General features: G+C 39.3%; 1 protein-coding gene across 3 annotated transcripts in view; it reads left to right on the forward strand.

Moving 5' to 3' along the window:
- Positions 1–13277, forward strand: part of RAD23B (RAD23 homolog B, nucleotide excision repair protein) — a 35530-nt gene that overhangs the window by 5162 nt on the left and 17091 nt on the right. For all 3 annotated transcript variants that reach the window (XM_064402640.1, XM_064402639.1, XM_064402638.1), the window contains 3 exons: positions 7335–7416; positions 9906–9985; positions 12199–12446. In XM_064402640.1, coding sequence (XP_064258710.1) covers positions 7335–7416; positions 9906–9985; positions 12199–12446 — 410 coding nt within the window. The remainder of the gene's footprint in view (positions 1–7334; positions 7417–9905; positions 9986–12198; positions 12447–13277) is intronic.

Here is a 13277-nt window from a genome sequence, read left to right on the forward strand (position 1 = left end):
CACCTAGAGCCTGTAAGGGTGGCTGTTCTCTGCATGCTGCCCTGCAGGGAGCACCAAAGGAACGGGAAAAGGAGAGGGAAGGGCTTGCCATGGCTGTGAGCATACAGAGTGTTGTCTACACACTGACTCTGGTTCTCCCTCTCCTTGTCTTTCCCTGTGTTTTTGTGTCAGAGGCACCCCTCCAAATGGCTGGTCAACATGCACTGTTGGAAAAAGGGTTTTTTAATTGTCTTTTTATCATTGATTGAAATGGCCTGCCAGTTTTGTTCATACTCAAACAACTGTATCACTTTTATACTTGTAAACTAGTTTGTGGGGAATATGCCTACTGTAAAAATCATCTGCCCAAAGCTACAGGAGGATTTTTTTTGCTGATCAACAAGACCATGCAAGAGTCACCACTCAGAATGTAACCTTTCTTCCTAAAACAAGCCTTTGTGGCTTCAGAAGCAGGACTGTCCATCTTGCTGCTTTTCTTCAAGCTGCAGATAGCTGAAAGCTCCGCTTTAGGTTGACATTTGTGTTGCTGTGTTAGTGCAAAGCTGCTTTTAGTCACCTTTTTGCATCAGAAAACTGGCCCCGGTGTCTCCTCTTTCAGTAGGGCTTATGTCAATTTTGAAATGCAGGGCAGAAGTGTGTGGAGGCCTGGAGGCCAGCTTTGAGATCAGAAATTATTTCTCTTGATCTCTGGTCAGTGCATAACAATTACTAGACTTATAAATTTCACTTGCCTGTAGATGAGCTCAATTTTGTAGAGGAAATGTGAAAGGTAGAGGTAATTGCAGAGAAAGTAAATGTCAGGGTTAAATTTGGATTTTTACCTTGACAATTGCAGATTATTTTTCTTCAGAGAATACTGCTTCTTTCTTTGTCTTCAAACTTCATCAGCAGTAAACACAGCAAGTAAATAAAGGAACTTATGAATGCTCTATCCTGTCTGTTTTTAAATGCTGGAGTAATTCTAGATGCCTTGTTTATTTGAGTACAACTGTTGTTTTTTTGTTTTTTTTTTTTTTTTTTTCCAGGCACTTACTAAGCTTACTAAGCCTGACTGGATTCACAAGGCTCTTCCTCTCCTGTGGTTCTTCCCAATTACTGTATCTGTTATGCCTTTGAGGCCTGAAGTAGGGCAGTGATCTGTTCATGTAACCACCATTATTGTTGCCTTCTGACTAAATATGACTGTCCTGTTTAGAAAGGCAGTATAAGAGAACACTGTAAATGGAGTTTTGTGCCAGAAAAGCCTGCTTTTATTATTTGTAGAAAGAAGTAGCAGGAACCAGATAGATTCTTACCAGTAAAAGTACTGTAAAGCATTGACTTGGGAGCTTGGTAATTTCTTATCCTCTGCGTGTTTTCAGTAGTAGGCACAATATTTGTCATTAATCAGTTGCTGATCATGGAATTTGATTAAGGGGTAGTGAAACCTGTTGCACTGGTCATTTTGTTGCTTCATTAGCAGGTTTATTGTCTGATGCAGCCGCATTGTCCTCGCCTGACTTTGAACAGTATCTATGTAGCAGTGTAACATGTGGTAAATATTTTTGCAAGGGCAGTGGGAGGAGAAAACTCAGGAACATTTAACATAAATTCTAAACAAGTTTTTGGACTATGATGCCCTCCCTCAGGGAGGAGGAAAAGAGCAAAGCCCTTTGAAGTAAAAGCTTTTGTCCTTGTCTAACTATGATTTTTCCCAAAGTCTGGGAGAAACATATTAGCTTACTACAGAAAAAGATGAAGAGTGGTACAGAATTATAATGTAGAATAAATGCTGCACAGAGGGTTTTTTTTTTTATTCTCCAAGACAAGCAGTTCAGCAGAGCTGGGCTGGTAGAGAGGGTCTTTCAGAGTTGATCTTGGGATCCATCTCTTCACAGTCCTTTAATTGCTTTTATAAGAATTTGAGTACAAATGCATGATAACATTGAAAAACACAAGGTTTAGCATTAGTACCTGTCTGCCTAGTTGAGGGTCAGACTTTGGTAAACAGCTCTCAAGTGAGCAGCATGGATTAATTGGAATCAGGTTCATTAAAAGGTGAAGTCCTGAAGATCATAAATCCTGAAATGTCCAGGGAGAGTAGTGATGCTATTCTGCTTCAAGTGTGCTGGCCACCTGTTCCCAAGGGAAATTACTTTCTACCTTTGGAAAGAGGTGCCTGGAGCCTGTGGGAAACTAAAGAGACTAAAGGAAATTAAACTAAAGAGACCTGCTTGGCTTAGCTCGCAAGTCTTGGTGAAATCATGTAAATGTTTTACACTAGCAAGCACCAGTGGATGTGGGAAGGCTCCTCATGCTTGAATGATAACATCAGCATAAGAACAAATCAGTATTAATTGTCTATGAAATAACTTGGGGTGGAATCTAGGAAAAAACATCCAATATCAGAGCAAACTTTTTAGCAGCCTCATGGTAAAGGTAGCAAACAACCTTGTCTGTGGGTGCATCGGATTCCTGATGAAGGCTGTGGTGTGGAAGATGGGTTTGTGGCTTGGTGTCAGAAGAGATCCTTTCCAGCTTTGTATTCAGTTTCGCCCAACATCTCAAGAAATTCAGCAATTTGTCTTGCCTATGTAATTATACATTAAACCGATGAAAGTACACTGTTCACCTTTTCATTGGGATTTATGAAATGAGTCTCTGAATGAACTAATGAGTCTTGCCTTTTCTATGTTAGCATTCATATGAGGTAGGAGAGATGAAAACTGGTGTGTGAGAGGGTAGGGGGACGATGTGTGATCAATGGGAACTGCTTGCCTGGATGGAACCCAGCATACCCTGCTTGCTTAGCTGGCAAAAAGTGACTGGGAAACTCAGCACTGGTGATTTCGTGAAGCCCGTTTTTAGACGCCTGTCTGGGTTGCAGTTGATGACTGGTATTTCTTTGGAAGACCTCGGTTTTTCAGTTAGGAGTCAGTCATCTCTAGCTCTTCCTTAAACAGATTGCATGGCATAATATATTCTCGAGGACATTGCATTCAGTTTCTGAGTAGTAGGGAGAGTTTTGTGTCTGAATTCATAGGGGACAGAAGAAAGTAATCTTGGCCTGTAAGTGTGCTGCTTCTGAATCTTCAGGGTAAAGTGTTTGTAGATGAATTGATGCTCATTCTTAAAGTTATTGCCATGAACTACAGGCTCTGTTTATTGTGCTGTGAAATTTTATAAGGGTAGAGGAAAAATGGGATTTGGTGAGGTCTGAAATACATTTTGAACCCTAATCAGGTTGAATAAAGCTAGGAAGCCTGAAGGTTTGGTTTATGGATCTGTATTTATGAGTAAAATAAATCATAATCTATGAATGGTTTCTTAGTTTGATGGATCAATGTGCTTGGTGTGCTTCCCCAAAATTAATTTTCACTTAATAACCAATGGCAGTGCTGAAGTTAGGTTCTCAGCAACCTAATTTGCTGGAGGCAAAGTTTAGGATGTTGCTTTTCTCAGCCTTTCACTGCACCAGCAGCTGGAAGATGCAGTTGTCTTTTCTGAAAAGCATTGAAAGGACTTCTCAATCTCTCTCTCTCTCTTTCTCTCCTTGTTTTTTTAATTCTTCCTTGAAAATTGAATATCTATGGTTTAAATCTAAATGAAAGTGGATTGCACCTGACATACAGGTTGTTGCACTATTATACATTTTCCTCTCTTAGCAGAAATAATGGCACAGTTATTTCTCACTATGCCTTCAGTCACTCCAGTTAGAACTACAGGAGGAAATTCTTTGCCACTGGAATGTTACTGCTAAAATTGATGTATCTGACCTTATATATTAGTTTTTTTATTCTGAGAATTAGTATTGTATCCTCTGCAAATGATGTGTTTCTGGCCTCCTAGGCTGGGCAGTGATGAAAGCCAGAATAGGCAAGCTCTTTTTATTTTAGCCTGAGCATTTCTTGCAGGTTCAAGCTCTAGTAGTTAAGAGTTGGTTTAAGTCCTTTTGTTTGTTCCTTTGAATAGGTGTGATCCAATCAGTTCATTGTATTCATTTGAGATAGGGCAGACTCCCTTATCTAAATCACTATTCTTTATAAAGCAGTTAAGCAATGCTCTGAAATGTTTTTGAATGTAATCTTGAAATTACTCAACTATTTGGTGTATTTTTCTGTTTTAAAGGGGCAACTTGAATGACATTACAGAATTTTAAATTTGTACTTAGGGAGCTCATGGTGGATTACTGTTAGTCACCATAAAATATCTTTGGATGGCAAGAGTTCACAGTAGAGTGAACCGTCCATTCAAATGAGAGACCTATGTAAATGATCTTCCCCTTTGCAAATGGCAGCGTCCCTGGGCAAAGATAGCAAAAAACTGTAAATTGGCTCAGTTATGTTAAGCTTAAATTTCTTTTAGATTTTTGTAAGCTGTCAGCTGGAGAGCAGAAGTAATTTGTGTTCCAATTTAGGATGTAATCTCTTCTTAAACTGATTGATGTATGTGGCAAGAATACAGGCAGAGAATAAAGACCAGCACTGAAAACTGTAACTGCCTTTTCTCCTCAGGATTTCCAGTCTTTTCAAGAATTAAGAAGTTAATGGTGGCCCCTGTATTGGCAAGCTTTAGCCAAAGATTGTCTCTGTTCTCTAGGAGAAAACCTGTAGTTTGTTTTTATGTTCAGAACCACCATGGTTCTGTCACCTCGTGGTGTTATTTGCATTGTTATTTCACTGAGGCAATAAATATCAAACTGCTGCACGTGGATCCAGTTACTGCATAGTAATTAGCATATGTCTTTAGTCTGTCCTGACCTAGACCACCACAATAATAAAAATTATGTCAGTACTAGTATGCAGAGAGGGTTTTTGAGTTGTGGAAGGGGCCTGCACAGCTGAAGCACAGCCACCTGAATGTCCAGCAAGGCTGAAACTGCCTGTGGCTGCTGAGTTAGTTTTCCTAGGTGTAATCCTGTGGAACATGGGGCTGCATGAAGCACGTGAAGGATGTGGACCTTTTGGAGCTGATCCAGAGGAGGCCATGAAGGTGTTCAGAGGGTGGAACACCTCTCCTGTGGAGACAGGCTGAGAGAGCTGGGGTGGTTCAGGCTGGAGAAGAGAAGGCTCTGGGGAGATCTTGGAGAACCTTCCAGTGCCAAACAGAAGGTTCTTTATAGGAAAGATGGGGACAGACTTCTTAGCAGGCCTGCTAAGAGCAGATGTAAGGAAGGGATTTTGTGCAGTGAGGATGGTGAAACTCTCTAACAGATTCCCAGATTTTTTTTTTCTCATTTCTCTTGGCTCCATATTGTAAATGGAAGTTTGCCTACATCTGGAGATGAATGCCACCTGCCAAAGGGATGAAAGCACAATCCTGTTTGTTGCAGACTTGTGCAAGGGGGAACATTTTGGGAGGTTTTGGAACACTGGAGTGCCTCAGGTCGCTTGCAGTACATCAATCAAAGCCCAGTAATAACAAGGGGAAATGCTACACACAGGTGGTCAGCAAAGGCAAATGAATTGTTGGATCCTCCTGCAGTAAATACCTTAACTCCTTTTCATGGATCCAGTTATTGTGTAGTAAATCAACATGTGTGTTCAGTGTGTCCTGACCTGGATTTTTAGCTGTTCAAACATTTGCGTTTGAAAGAACACATCTTGGTTTTGTTCCTTGTGGGAAAAAGACTGTTGTCTGGAATAAAACAATAGAAAATAAAGGAGACTAAGTAGACATTTGAAGCCAGTACCTTGATTGATGCAGTGGACATGAAACAAACTTTAATTTTCTCCCTGGAAATAGATTATGCACGTTAGTCACATTGCAATATTTCTTACAAATCTGTGACAAACATGGTACCTGGGTATAAAAGTAGTCTGGAGTCATTATCTTTGAGTGATTGGTACAAGTGCATAAAAATACCTAAGGAGAGTGGTAAAAATTAGACATTTGCAAACATAACAGGCTTTTTACATGATTCAAGGGATTTGCCCTAGTGCAAGGACTTTAACAGAAGTTGTGTGAAGTATTAGACAGTATTATTATTAAAGTTTAGGAAAAAAAATCCTTGATGGCTTCTCTGTGGTGAAGGAGATTGTTCAGTAGCAATGTGAGTCACTTCCATCCTTAAAACTGGGGAGGAATTAACAAGTTCATATTTTTAATTTTCTAGAAAATATGCTTTAAAAATAAATGTAAATCCAACGATAGGACAGATTGTTGTAAAGTAAGTGTGTGAGAATGATGATGCTTTCAGCAAACTACTGTCAAATTTGACTATCCTCAGGACTTAGGGGTGGCAGTGAGCTGCTCCTAGCTTTGCTGTGGGAAAGCAACTGCCTGGTTGGAGACTAATTCCAAAGCACTTGGCAGGTGCTGGGATGGCATCTATGGTACAAAATACCAAAAGCATCCTTTCTTCATCTGCTGGGGAAAAAGAGCTGGCTCCCTATTTTTGTTTAGTTCCATAGAGGGAAGCAATATGTTGCGTTCTGTATCCTTGCAGAGTTTTATGAAATAGATTTTTTCAATATTCAGGGAAAAAAAACCCCAACCTTTAGAAGATGGTGTTAGCTTGTAGTAATAAGCTCATAGCAGATTGGTTGTCTTTGTTTTCTGAATACTGGGAGTGTCTGCAGAAAAGCAAGAATTGACTGTGTGTGCAGGCAGTTTGTCTTAAAACGTGACTGCAGATGTGTCGGTGCAGGAATGCTTTTACAGGAGCTTGCTTTACCTCCTCAGGGTAGCATTACAGAGTCCTCCTGGAGAACTGGGAGCATTCTTACACATGGCAGCAGCTAGCAGTGCCACTTGAGCTATTGGTGCTGTGAAGGTGGGGGTGATGCATCAGTGCAAGCAAGTAAATGTATGTGAAGCTCCAGAAATTGTGGTGGAGAGGGAGGACTTGAAGGCAATTTTATATAAGATATTAATCTGAACATTTTGCACAAGTCTTTGCGTATGGGAACTTCAAGGTTGGATGTCATGGTGATCTTACCAAAAAAAAAAAACCCAGGCATTCCCTGAAAAGTGGTTATGATGATGAAAACCTTCTGCTCTGTTTATAGCAGGTGTACCCTCTTCATTCAGGGAAAGAACAGGGCAAATGGGTCAAGAGATGGAAACAATTTTGCTCCCCTCATTTCTTAATTTACTTTTTCACTGTGTTCTACACTCATACTAATAACTTCTCATGGAAGAATTAATTACCTGATTTGATTCAGCACAGGAGACTGTTTGGGAAAGGGCATGTTCCTCTGCAAAGTGGTTACAGTGACATGTTCAGAAGACTGATAAACTTGACATAATCAAGGCATGATTGAAACTACTCTTCAGTATTTAAAACTTAAAGTATACTTAATTAGGTTTCTACTCTGAACTTTGTTTTCATTAAGACTGTTTTTGTGCTTTAGGTGAAGGCACTGAAAGAGAAGATTGAATCAGAAAGGGGGAAAGATGCCTTTCCAGTAGCTGGCCAAAAACTAATTTATGCAGGTAATGGATATTCTGAAGATAACTTATCTGAACCTGCCTTATTTTATGTTGTTGTTTGACTTGGATGTGAATGTTAAGTCTTCTAAGAATTCTAAGAACTGAAGTACCGACAGGATAAAAACCCCCCACAAACACAAAAATTAACTTAGTGTCAAAGGGAACACTTAATTTTGAATTAGAATTTTTTAGGTTTTAATGCATGTGTGTCTGTCATCTTTTTCTCTTGTACCATGATGTCTTAGGGATATGCTGGGTGAAGAAGAAATAGCTCTTTTTTACATGAATTCAGGATTTCAGCAGGTCAAAGCTGCTGCTCTGGCTTAATTCTTTTCTTACTTAATTTATGCTGTATATAGCTGAATCATTGCTGTATATACCACAGAGAATTAAAAACCAGATTATTTCTTTGGGATTGACAAAAGAAAACCACCACCAAATCCTTACGAAAGTACTTTCAATACTTTTAAGCTCTGTCACTAGAAACGTGCATTATGTACTAGCAAAAAGCAGGCTAATGTCAGTTAAAAACATGAAATTAACTTCATTTGAGCTTCATTTTACTTGCCTTGTTCATTCTGGAGTTAATACAGAAATCCTTTTTTTTGTTCTCACTTCATGTCAGAACTTTGGTGCTATTCCAGTACTCCCTCTAGTGTTTTGTTTTTCCTCTAAAACTGAGTTTGAAAGAAACTTTGGTGGACTTTTCACTTTTTTTATGTACTGCTTTGTAACAAGTATTGTCTCTTTCACTTGTGATAAACCAAAGCCCCTGTTAACAGTGGAGACAGGCTAATGGGAGAGAAGTTGTGAGTCTCTGTGTTTGTACAGCTCCTCTGGAATACATCTCATAGCAAGTTTTATGTCCCTGGTACTTCAGTGGGGGGAGTGCCTGTCAAGAACATAAAGGTGGAAGACTCATGCACAACCAAGAAATATGAGCCAGGCAGAAGGCTTTGTACAATATGTGTAACTGCATGGCACTCTTAATATTGTGTTACTGTGATTGCAAAAATCAAAGATTGCATAAGATTCTGTGGCATGACTTGAGTGTTTTGTGAAGTCAGAATGTATCTGCAATATTGAATAATCTTCACAAGCAGTAGGAAATGTAGGAAAGAAGATTGAGAATATAATATTATCTAAAGATGGGGTCTCTTTTTGTCTCTTTTCTTGGACAAGACGTATGAGGGTATATTGGTGACATTTTTACTTTTACTAAAATGAGCTGTAGATTTTCATAGTTTGGTAAAGCAAAGCGATACCCCCAGCTGACTTTGATTAGAGAGGCAGTTCCATTGAGTTGACATCTGAATTAGGGTGAGCTCTAAAACCCCGAGTGGTGTGTTCTGAGAAGACAGGATGTCTGTATATATACTTTCATAAAGTATATATATTATACTGCATACACACTCATTAAAGCCTTCCCCGAAGTGCCTATAAAAATTGTGAGTAAACCCTTGTAGGTTCTGAGTCAGATGCTACAGGTATTGCTGTTACTGCACTACATGCAATACTTCCTTGAATGTTTGACCTGCAAGACTGGTGGAACCAGTCTCTTGCCTTCTGAATGCCCTAAAATGTATGTGTTGGTTGATTTCCTTGCAATTATCAGGATAAGGATGTGTCCTTGTTGCAGTCCACTAGAGAGGTGGTGAAATGGAAGTAGTCTGTGGCACATCTTCAGGAAATTAATCAATTTATATCATAAAGTATTCCCTGAAAATTCTGTAGTAGAAATCAGTGCTATAAAACTCACTGAAGCACAGACTTGTTTTCTGAATTGTGGTCCTGCTTCTAAGTCAGCTTATTCTAAGAAAAGGCAAAAAGTATGTGGTTTACTGTGTTCTTAAGTTCTTGTAGAAGTGATGCAAATCTATTTTGTCACAGTACCACCTCTGCTTATGAAACATCAAAAGCTGTAGTACAACAGATGTTTCTAGGTTTGTCTGATAGCTTTTTCATCCTTCTGTCAAGGTGACAAGTTATGGAATAGTTCTAGCTTTTTCTAATGTTTTAGCCTTGCAAATTGTTGAAGTTGCAAGGTCAAACACTTGTTATTGCAAGTAATGCTCTTATGTGAAGAACAAATGGAACGTAAGTAGAAAGGAATTTCCCTTACTGTGTAAGCAGACATAAGTTACTTGGTTAAGCTTTTTGTGTGTTAATGCCTTTCCTCTGTTTTACATGTATCTTTCTTAAGGATCTTTCCAGGTTCCAGTGAATCTTTCTAGATTTCATGCTTTTATTTTAAATGGTTTTGAAGCATCTTCAGCACTTCAGGCAGCAGCCCTGAAGCTATCCACTACTCTGTACATCATATGAGGAAAATTGTAGCTCTGCTGCCAAAGCTTAATGGCCAAACTGCTTTTTGTTGGGCTGTTTAACATTTATTTATAAATCTGCATACAACGTGTTTTTGTGAAGAAATCCCAAGATCATTTGTTGATTTGTTAAACAGTTTCTTAATTTATGCGTGTTTAATTTCCCAGGTAAAATCCTTAATGATGAAACTGCTCTTAAAGAATACAAGATAGATGAGAAGAACTTTGTGGTGGTCATGGTGACAAAAGTGAGTAATCATTTCTTTTGAGTAGGAAGCTTCATTAATTTAATTCTGTTTTTTCTTGTGATGAATGGTTGTATATGCCCATCCTTAAAACCAGTGGAATTTCATCATATGCAAGTTCAGGTCAACAGTAAAAAGCTTGTGTGAATAGATAAAAAATATTGCTTCACAGTCTTGGTCTGCCTAAGCTGATTTTGGCTGTTGCTCTGTGCTGAATGTTTGTATCAAAGAAAAAAATTGCTAATGGCTGATTTTACTGTTTATTCTTTCTTGTATCTGTTATTTTTTTCCTTTTTATTGTTAAAACGAAGAAGGCAGCCTAGGTAGTTTGCTGATAAATCCTCTCTGTGGAACTCTTCCAGCCTTGCCATGTTGCTTTTCATAGTTCATGGCTTTTTCTTCTTTCAAACTCAACAGTATAAACCAGCAGAGACAGGATACATCTGGCAGTAAACAAACCTGTGGGTTTTGAAAGACTGCAAGTGCAATTTATAGGGAATGACTGTGACACGTGTTTGAAGTATTTCTTCTCTGAACCACTTGTCACTCTGCTTCCAGGAATCAAGCCACTGATTTTCCAGGCATTCCAGACCACTGCAATCTGAATACAACTGGCTTCATCTGTGTTTTGGAATATGAAATTAATTTTGAAGCTAGAGTTCCTCCTCCTGACAAAGAAAACATATATTCCCATTACTCCCAGATATACCCTTTATTTCTATCTGGTAATAGTAAACATAATTAAACATGTGGGCTTGTTAAAGATAAATGTTGTTGCTGTCTTCCTGAATGAACAGCTTCCTAATCTGTGGTTTGCCACAGGGGCATTTATCAGTACAAGAAAACAGGTGCAGATGAGATGTCATAGTCCAGTGTTTCATTTTGTTGCTAGAAGAAGACTCCAGAGAAGTTGTGCAATTGCCACTCCTGGAAGTGTTCAAGAAATATGTGGCTGTGGCACTTAGAGACACTGTTTAGTGGTGTGTGTGTGGCAGTGCTGGGTTAGATTCAATCATTTTAGAGGTCTCCTCAACAATTTTATGATTCTAAAGGCAGATCTCCATGAAGAACTGCTAAATTCAGTATATTCTGATAATAAAGGACCCATACATTGGGCATATCTTGAGTCTTACAGTCTTTTTGCTAGTCTTGGAGCTCAATTGCCCTTTCCTGATTCTATTGTGGGTAAGACATGCCCAGTCATGTAGGCACAGACTGCTAACTTTGATCCTCAGACGTTGTTGCATTAAGGGTTTAGGAATCCAGCAGAAAATAACCCTCCTTGCATTCCGACTGTGTCAGTGTTTTTCTTTGAGTGCTTATTAAAATGTTATTTGCTGTGCCCATCATGTTGGAAGCTATTCATTTTTAAGCATTACTTCTCCTTGCAGACAAAGGAGGAAGTAAGTGTTTTCTTCTTCAAGCAGTCAATGTCTGAAAGTGGTGCACCTTGAATAAGTAGTTTTGTTAAAGTTCAGCTATTTTGCTTGGAAAGGCAAAGATTGGGGTCAGCTTTGTCAGCCCTTGGGGCTATTGCTATGTAATGGGATTAATAATACATCCAAGAAAAATTCAGGTTTCCGTTAGAGAAGTGAAGATTATTTCACAATTGCATACAAGTATTATTCACTCTAAATATTCTGCTGTAAATTTAGTAGTCCTTCATTCTGCTGTATCCTTGGTGCTTACTTCAGACCTGAAGTATTTGAGATTTTATTGTGCTCTGAATGCAAAGATTGCATAACTGAAACATGTTGCAGGTGAAGGTTTTTTTTGCATCTTGTGGTGTTCCAGCAAACAGCATTTATAATGAAATGTGATTTCTGAGTGGTAAGAAAATCTGAGTGGTAAGAAAAGCTTATGCTTGTTCTGCAGATGTTTTCTGGCAACTCTCTTGGTTTCTTCCTGAAAATATGCTTTTGTAAAACACAGGATTGTTTTCATACTTAGAGTATTGTGGTCTGTAAATATTTAGATCTTTGCATTTCACTTTGTCCTCAGAGTGTGAGCTCTCAGGTGTGTGAGTACTTCAGTGACACCCTCAGTTGCTTGTTTAAACACAGTGAAGGGCGTTAGAGAGTTAATGTCTTGCAACATTTTAATGTTGTGCTTGATGTTGAGGCAGCGGTAGCAAACACAAATGATCATAAGAGAACTTGGAGAGCCGTGGATTTATGATCTTTCTTCTGTGCCTGAACTCTTTTGTCCTCCTGCAGCCCAAAGCAGCAGCTGGAGCGACTCAGCCGTCAAATGCCACTTCCACTGTTGGCTCAACAACTGCAGCTCCCACAGCAGTTGCTGCACCAATCCCCGTTCCTGCCCCTGTGCCAGCTCCTGTCCCTCCACCACCAGCACCAGATGCAGTGGCTTGTGAACCTGCACCTGTGAGTGCTCCGAAAGAGGAGAAGCCAGAAGAAAAACCACCTGAGGCACCAGCTGCTGTCAGCCCATCATCAATTGACAGGTATGAATAAGCCTCCAAAAACGGGTTCCCGTTTCTGGTGCTTCTAGTTTTGTTTTTAAGTTTTTATTACAGTGTTAGTTAAAATCACTCTCTCCATTCTATATAATTTTTCTTCTTTCTTAACTGTAATTTCAGTATCTGACTCAAGTATGATATTACTGATTGTGGGAAGCACCTCTCCTTGCTTATGCCTTCTCCTGTGGGAAGTGTGGTCTTGGGAGCAAACTGTGGAGGGGAAAGTTAAACGACACGAGACTTGAGCTCCTGTTAGGCATTTCAGAGTTGCTGTCCTGCCAGTTTCTTTTCAGACTGAGAATATTCACCTGCAGTGGGGATCTACTGTTCACAAAGCTCTTGAAGTCTGAAGAGGAATGTGTCCTGTCCTGCTCATAACCCTCTGATTGTGCTTTTGATAATGTTGGACCATAAATTCCTTATTGCTGTATGAGTCTCTTTTTCTGGAAAGAGCTTCTTCTTCCAAAATGTAGGATGTGCTATTGTTCTTAGTCACATAATGCCTTAAAGCTACAAGGCTGGGGGGTTTTTTGGTTGTTTTTTTTTTTTTTCCCCCCCATGAATGTTCCTTGGTCCATCTGCAGGTAATTAATTGTGGGACCTGGGAAAACTTTTCACCTCAATTTTCTACAACTGAGAAAATCAAGTGGAAGTTAGAGGTTTCATCCCTGTTGTATGCTGTTGCCTTTTTTTTTGCTTAAGTTGCTGAAGTACTGCATGGGATTAAAATGTTGTTAACTGGAATTTAATGTCCCCTGAAGTGCTGCATAGCATCAAATCTTTATTTTTCATGCTCTGGGTTTTAATTATTTGTGT

Source organism: Passer domesticus, chromosome Z, assembly GCF_036417665.1.
Source record: "Passer domesticus isolate bPasDom1 chromosome Z, bPasDom1.hap1, whole genome shotgun sequence".
Lineage (NCBI taxonomy): Eukaryota > Metazoa > Chordata > Aves > Passeriformes > Passeridae > Passer > Passer domesticus.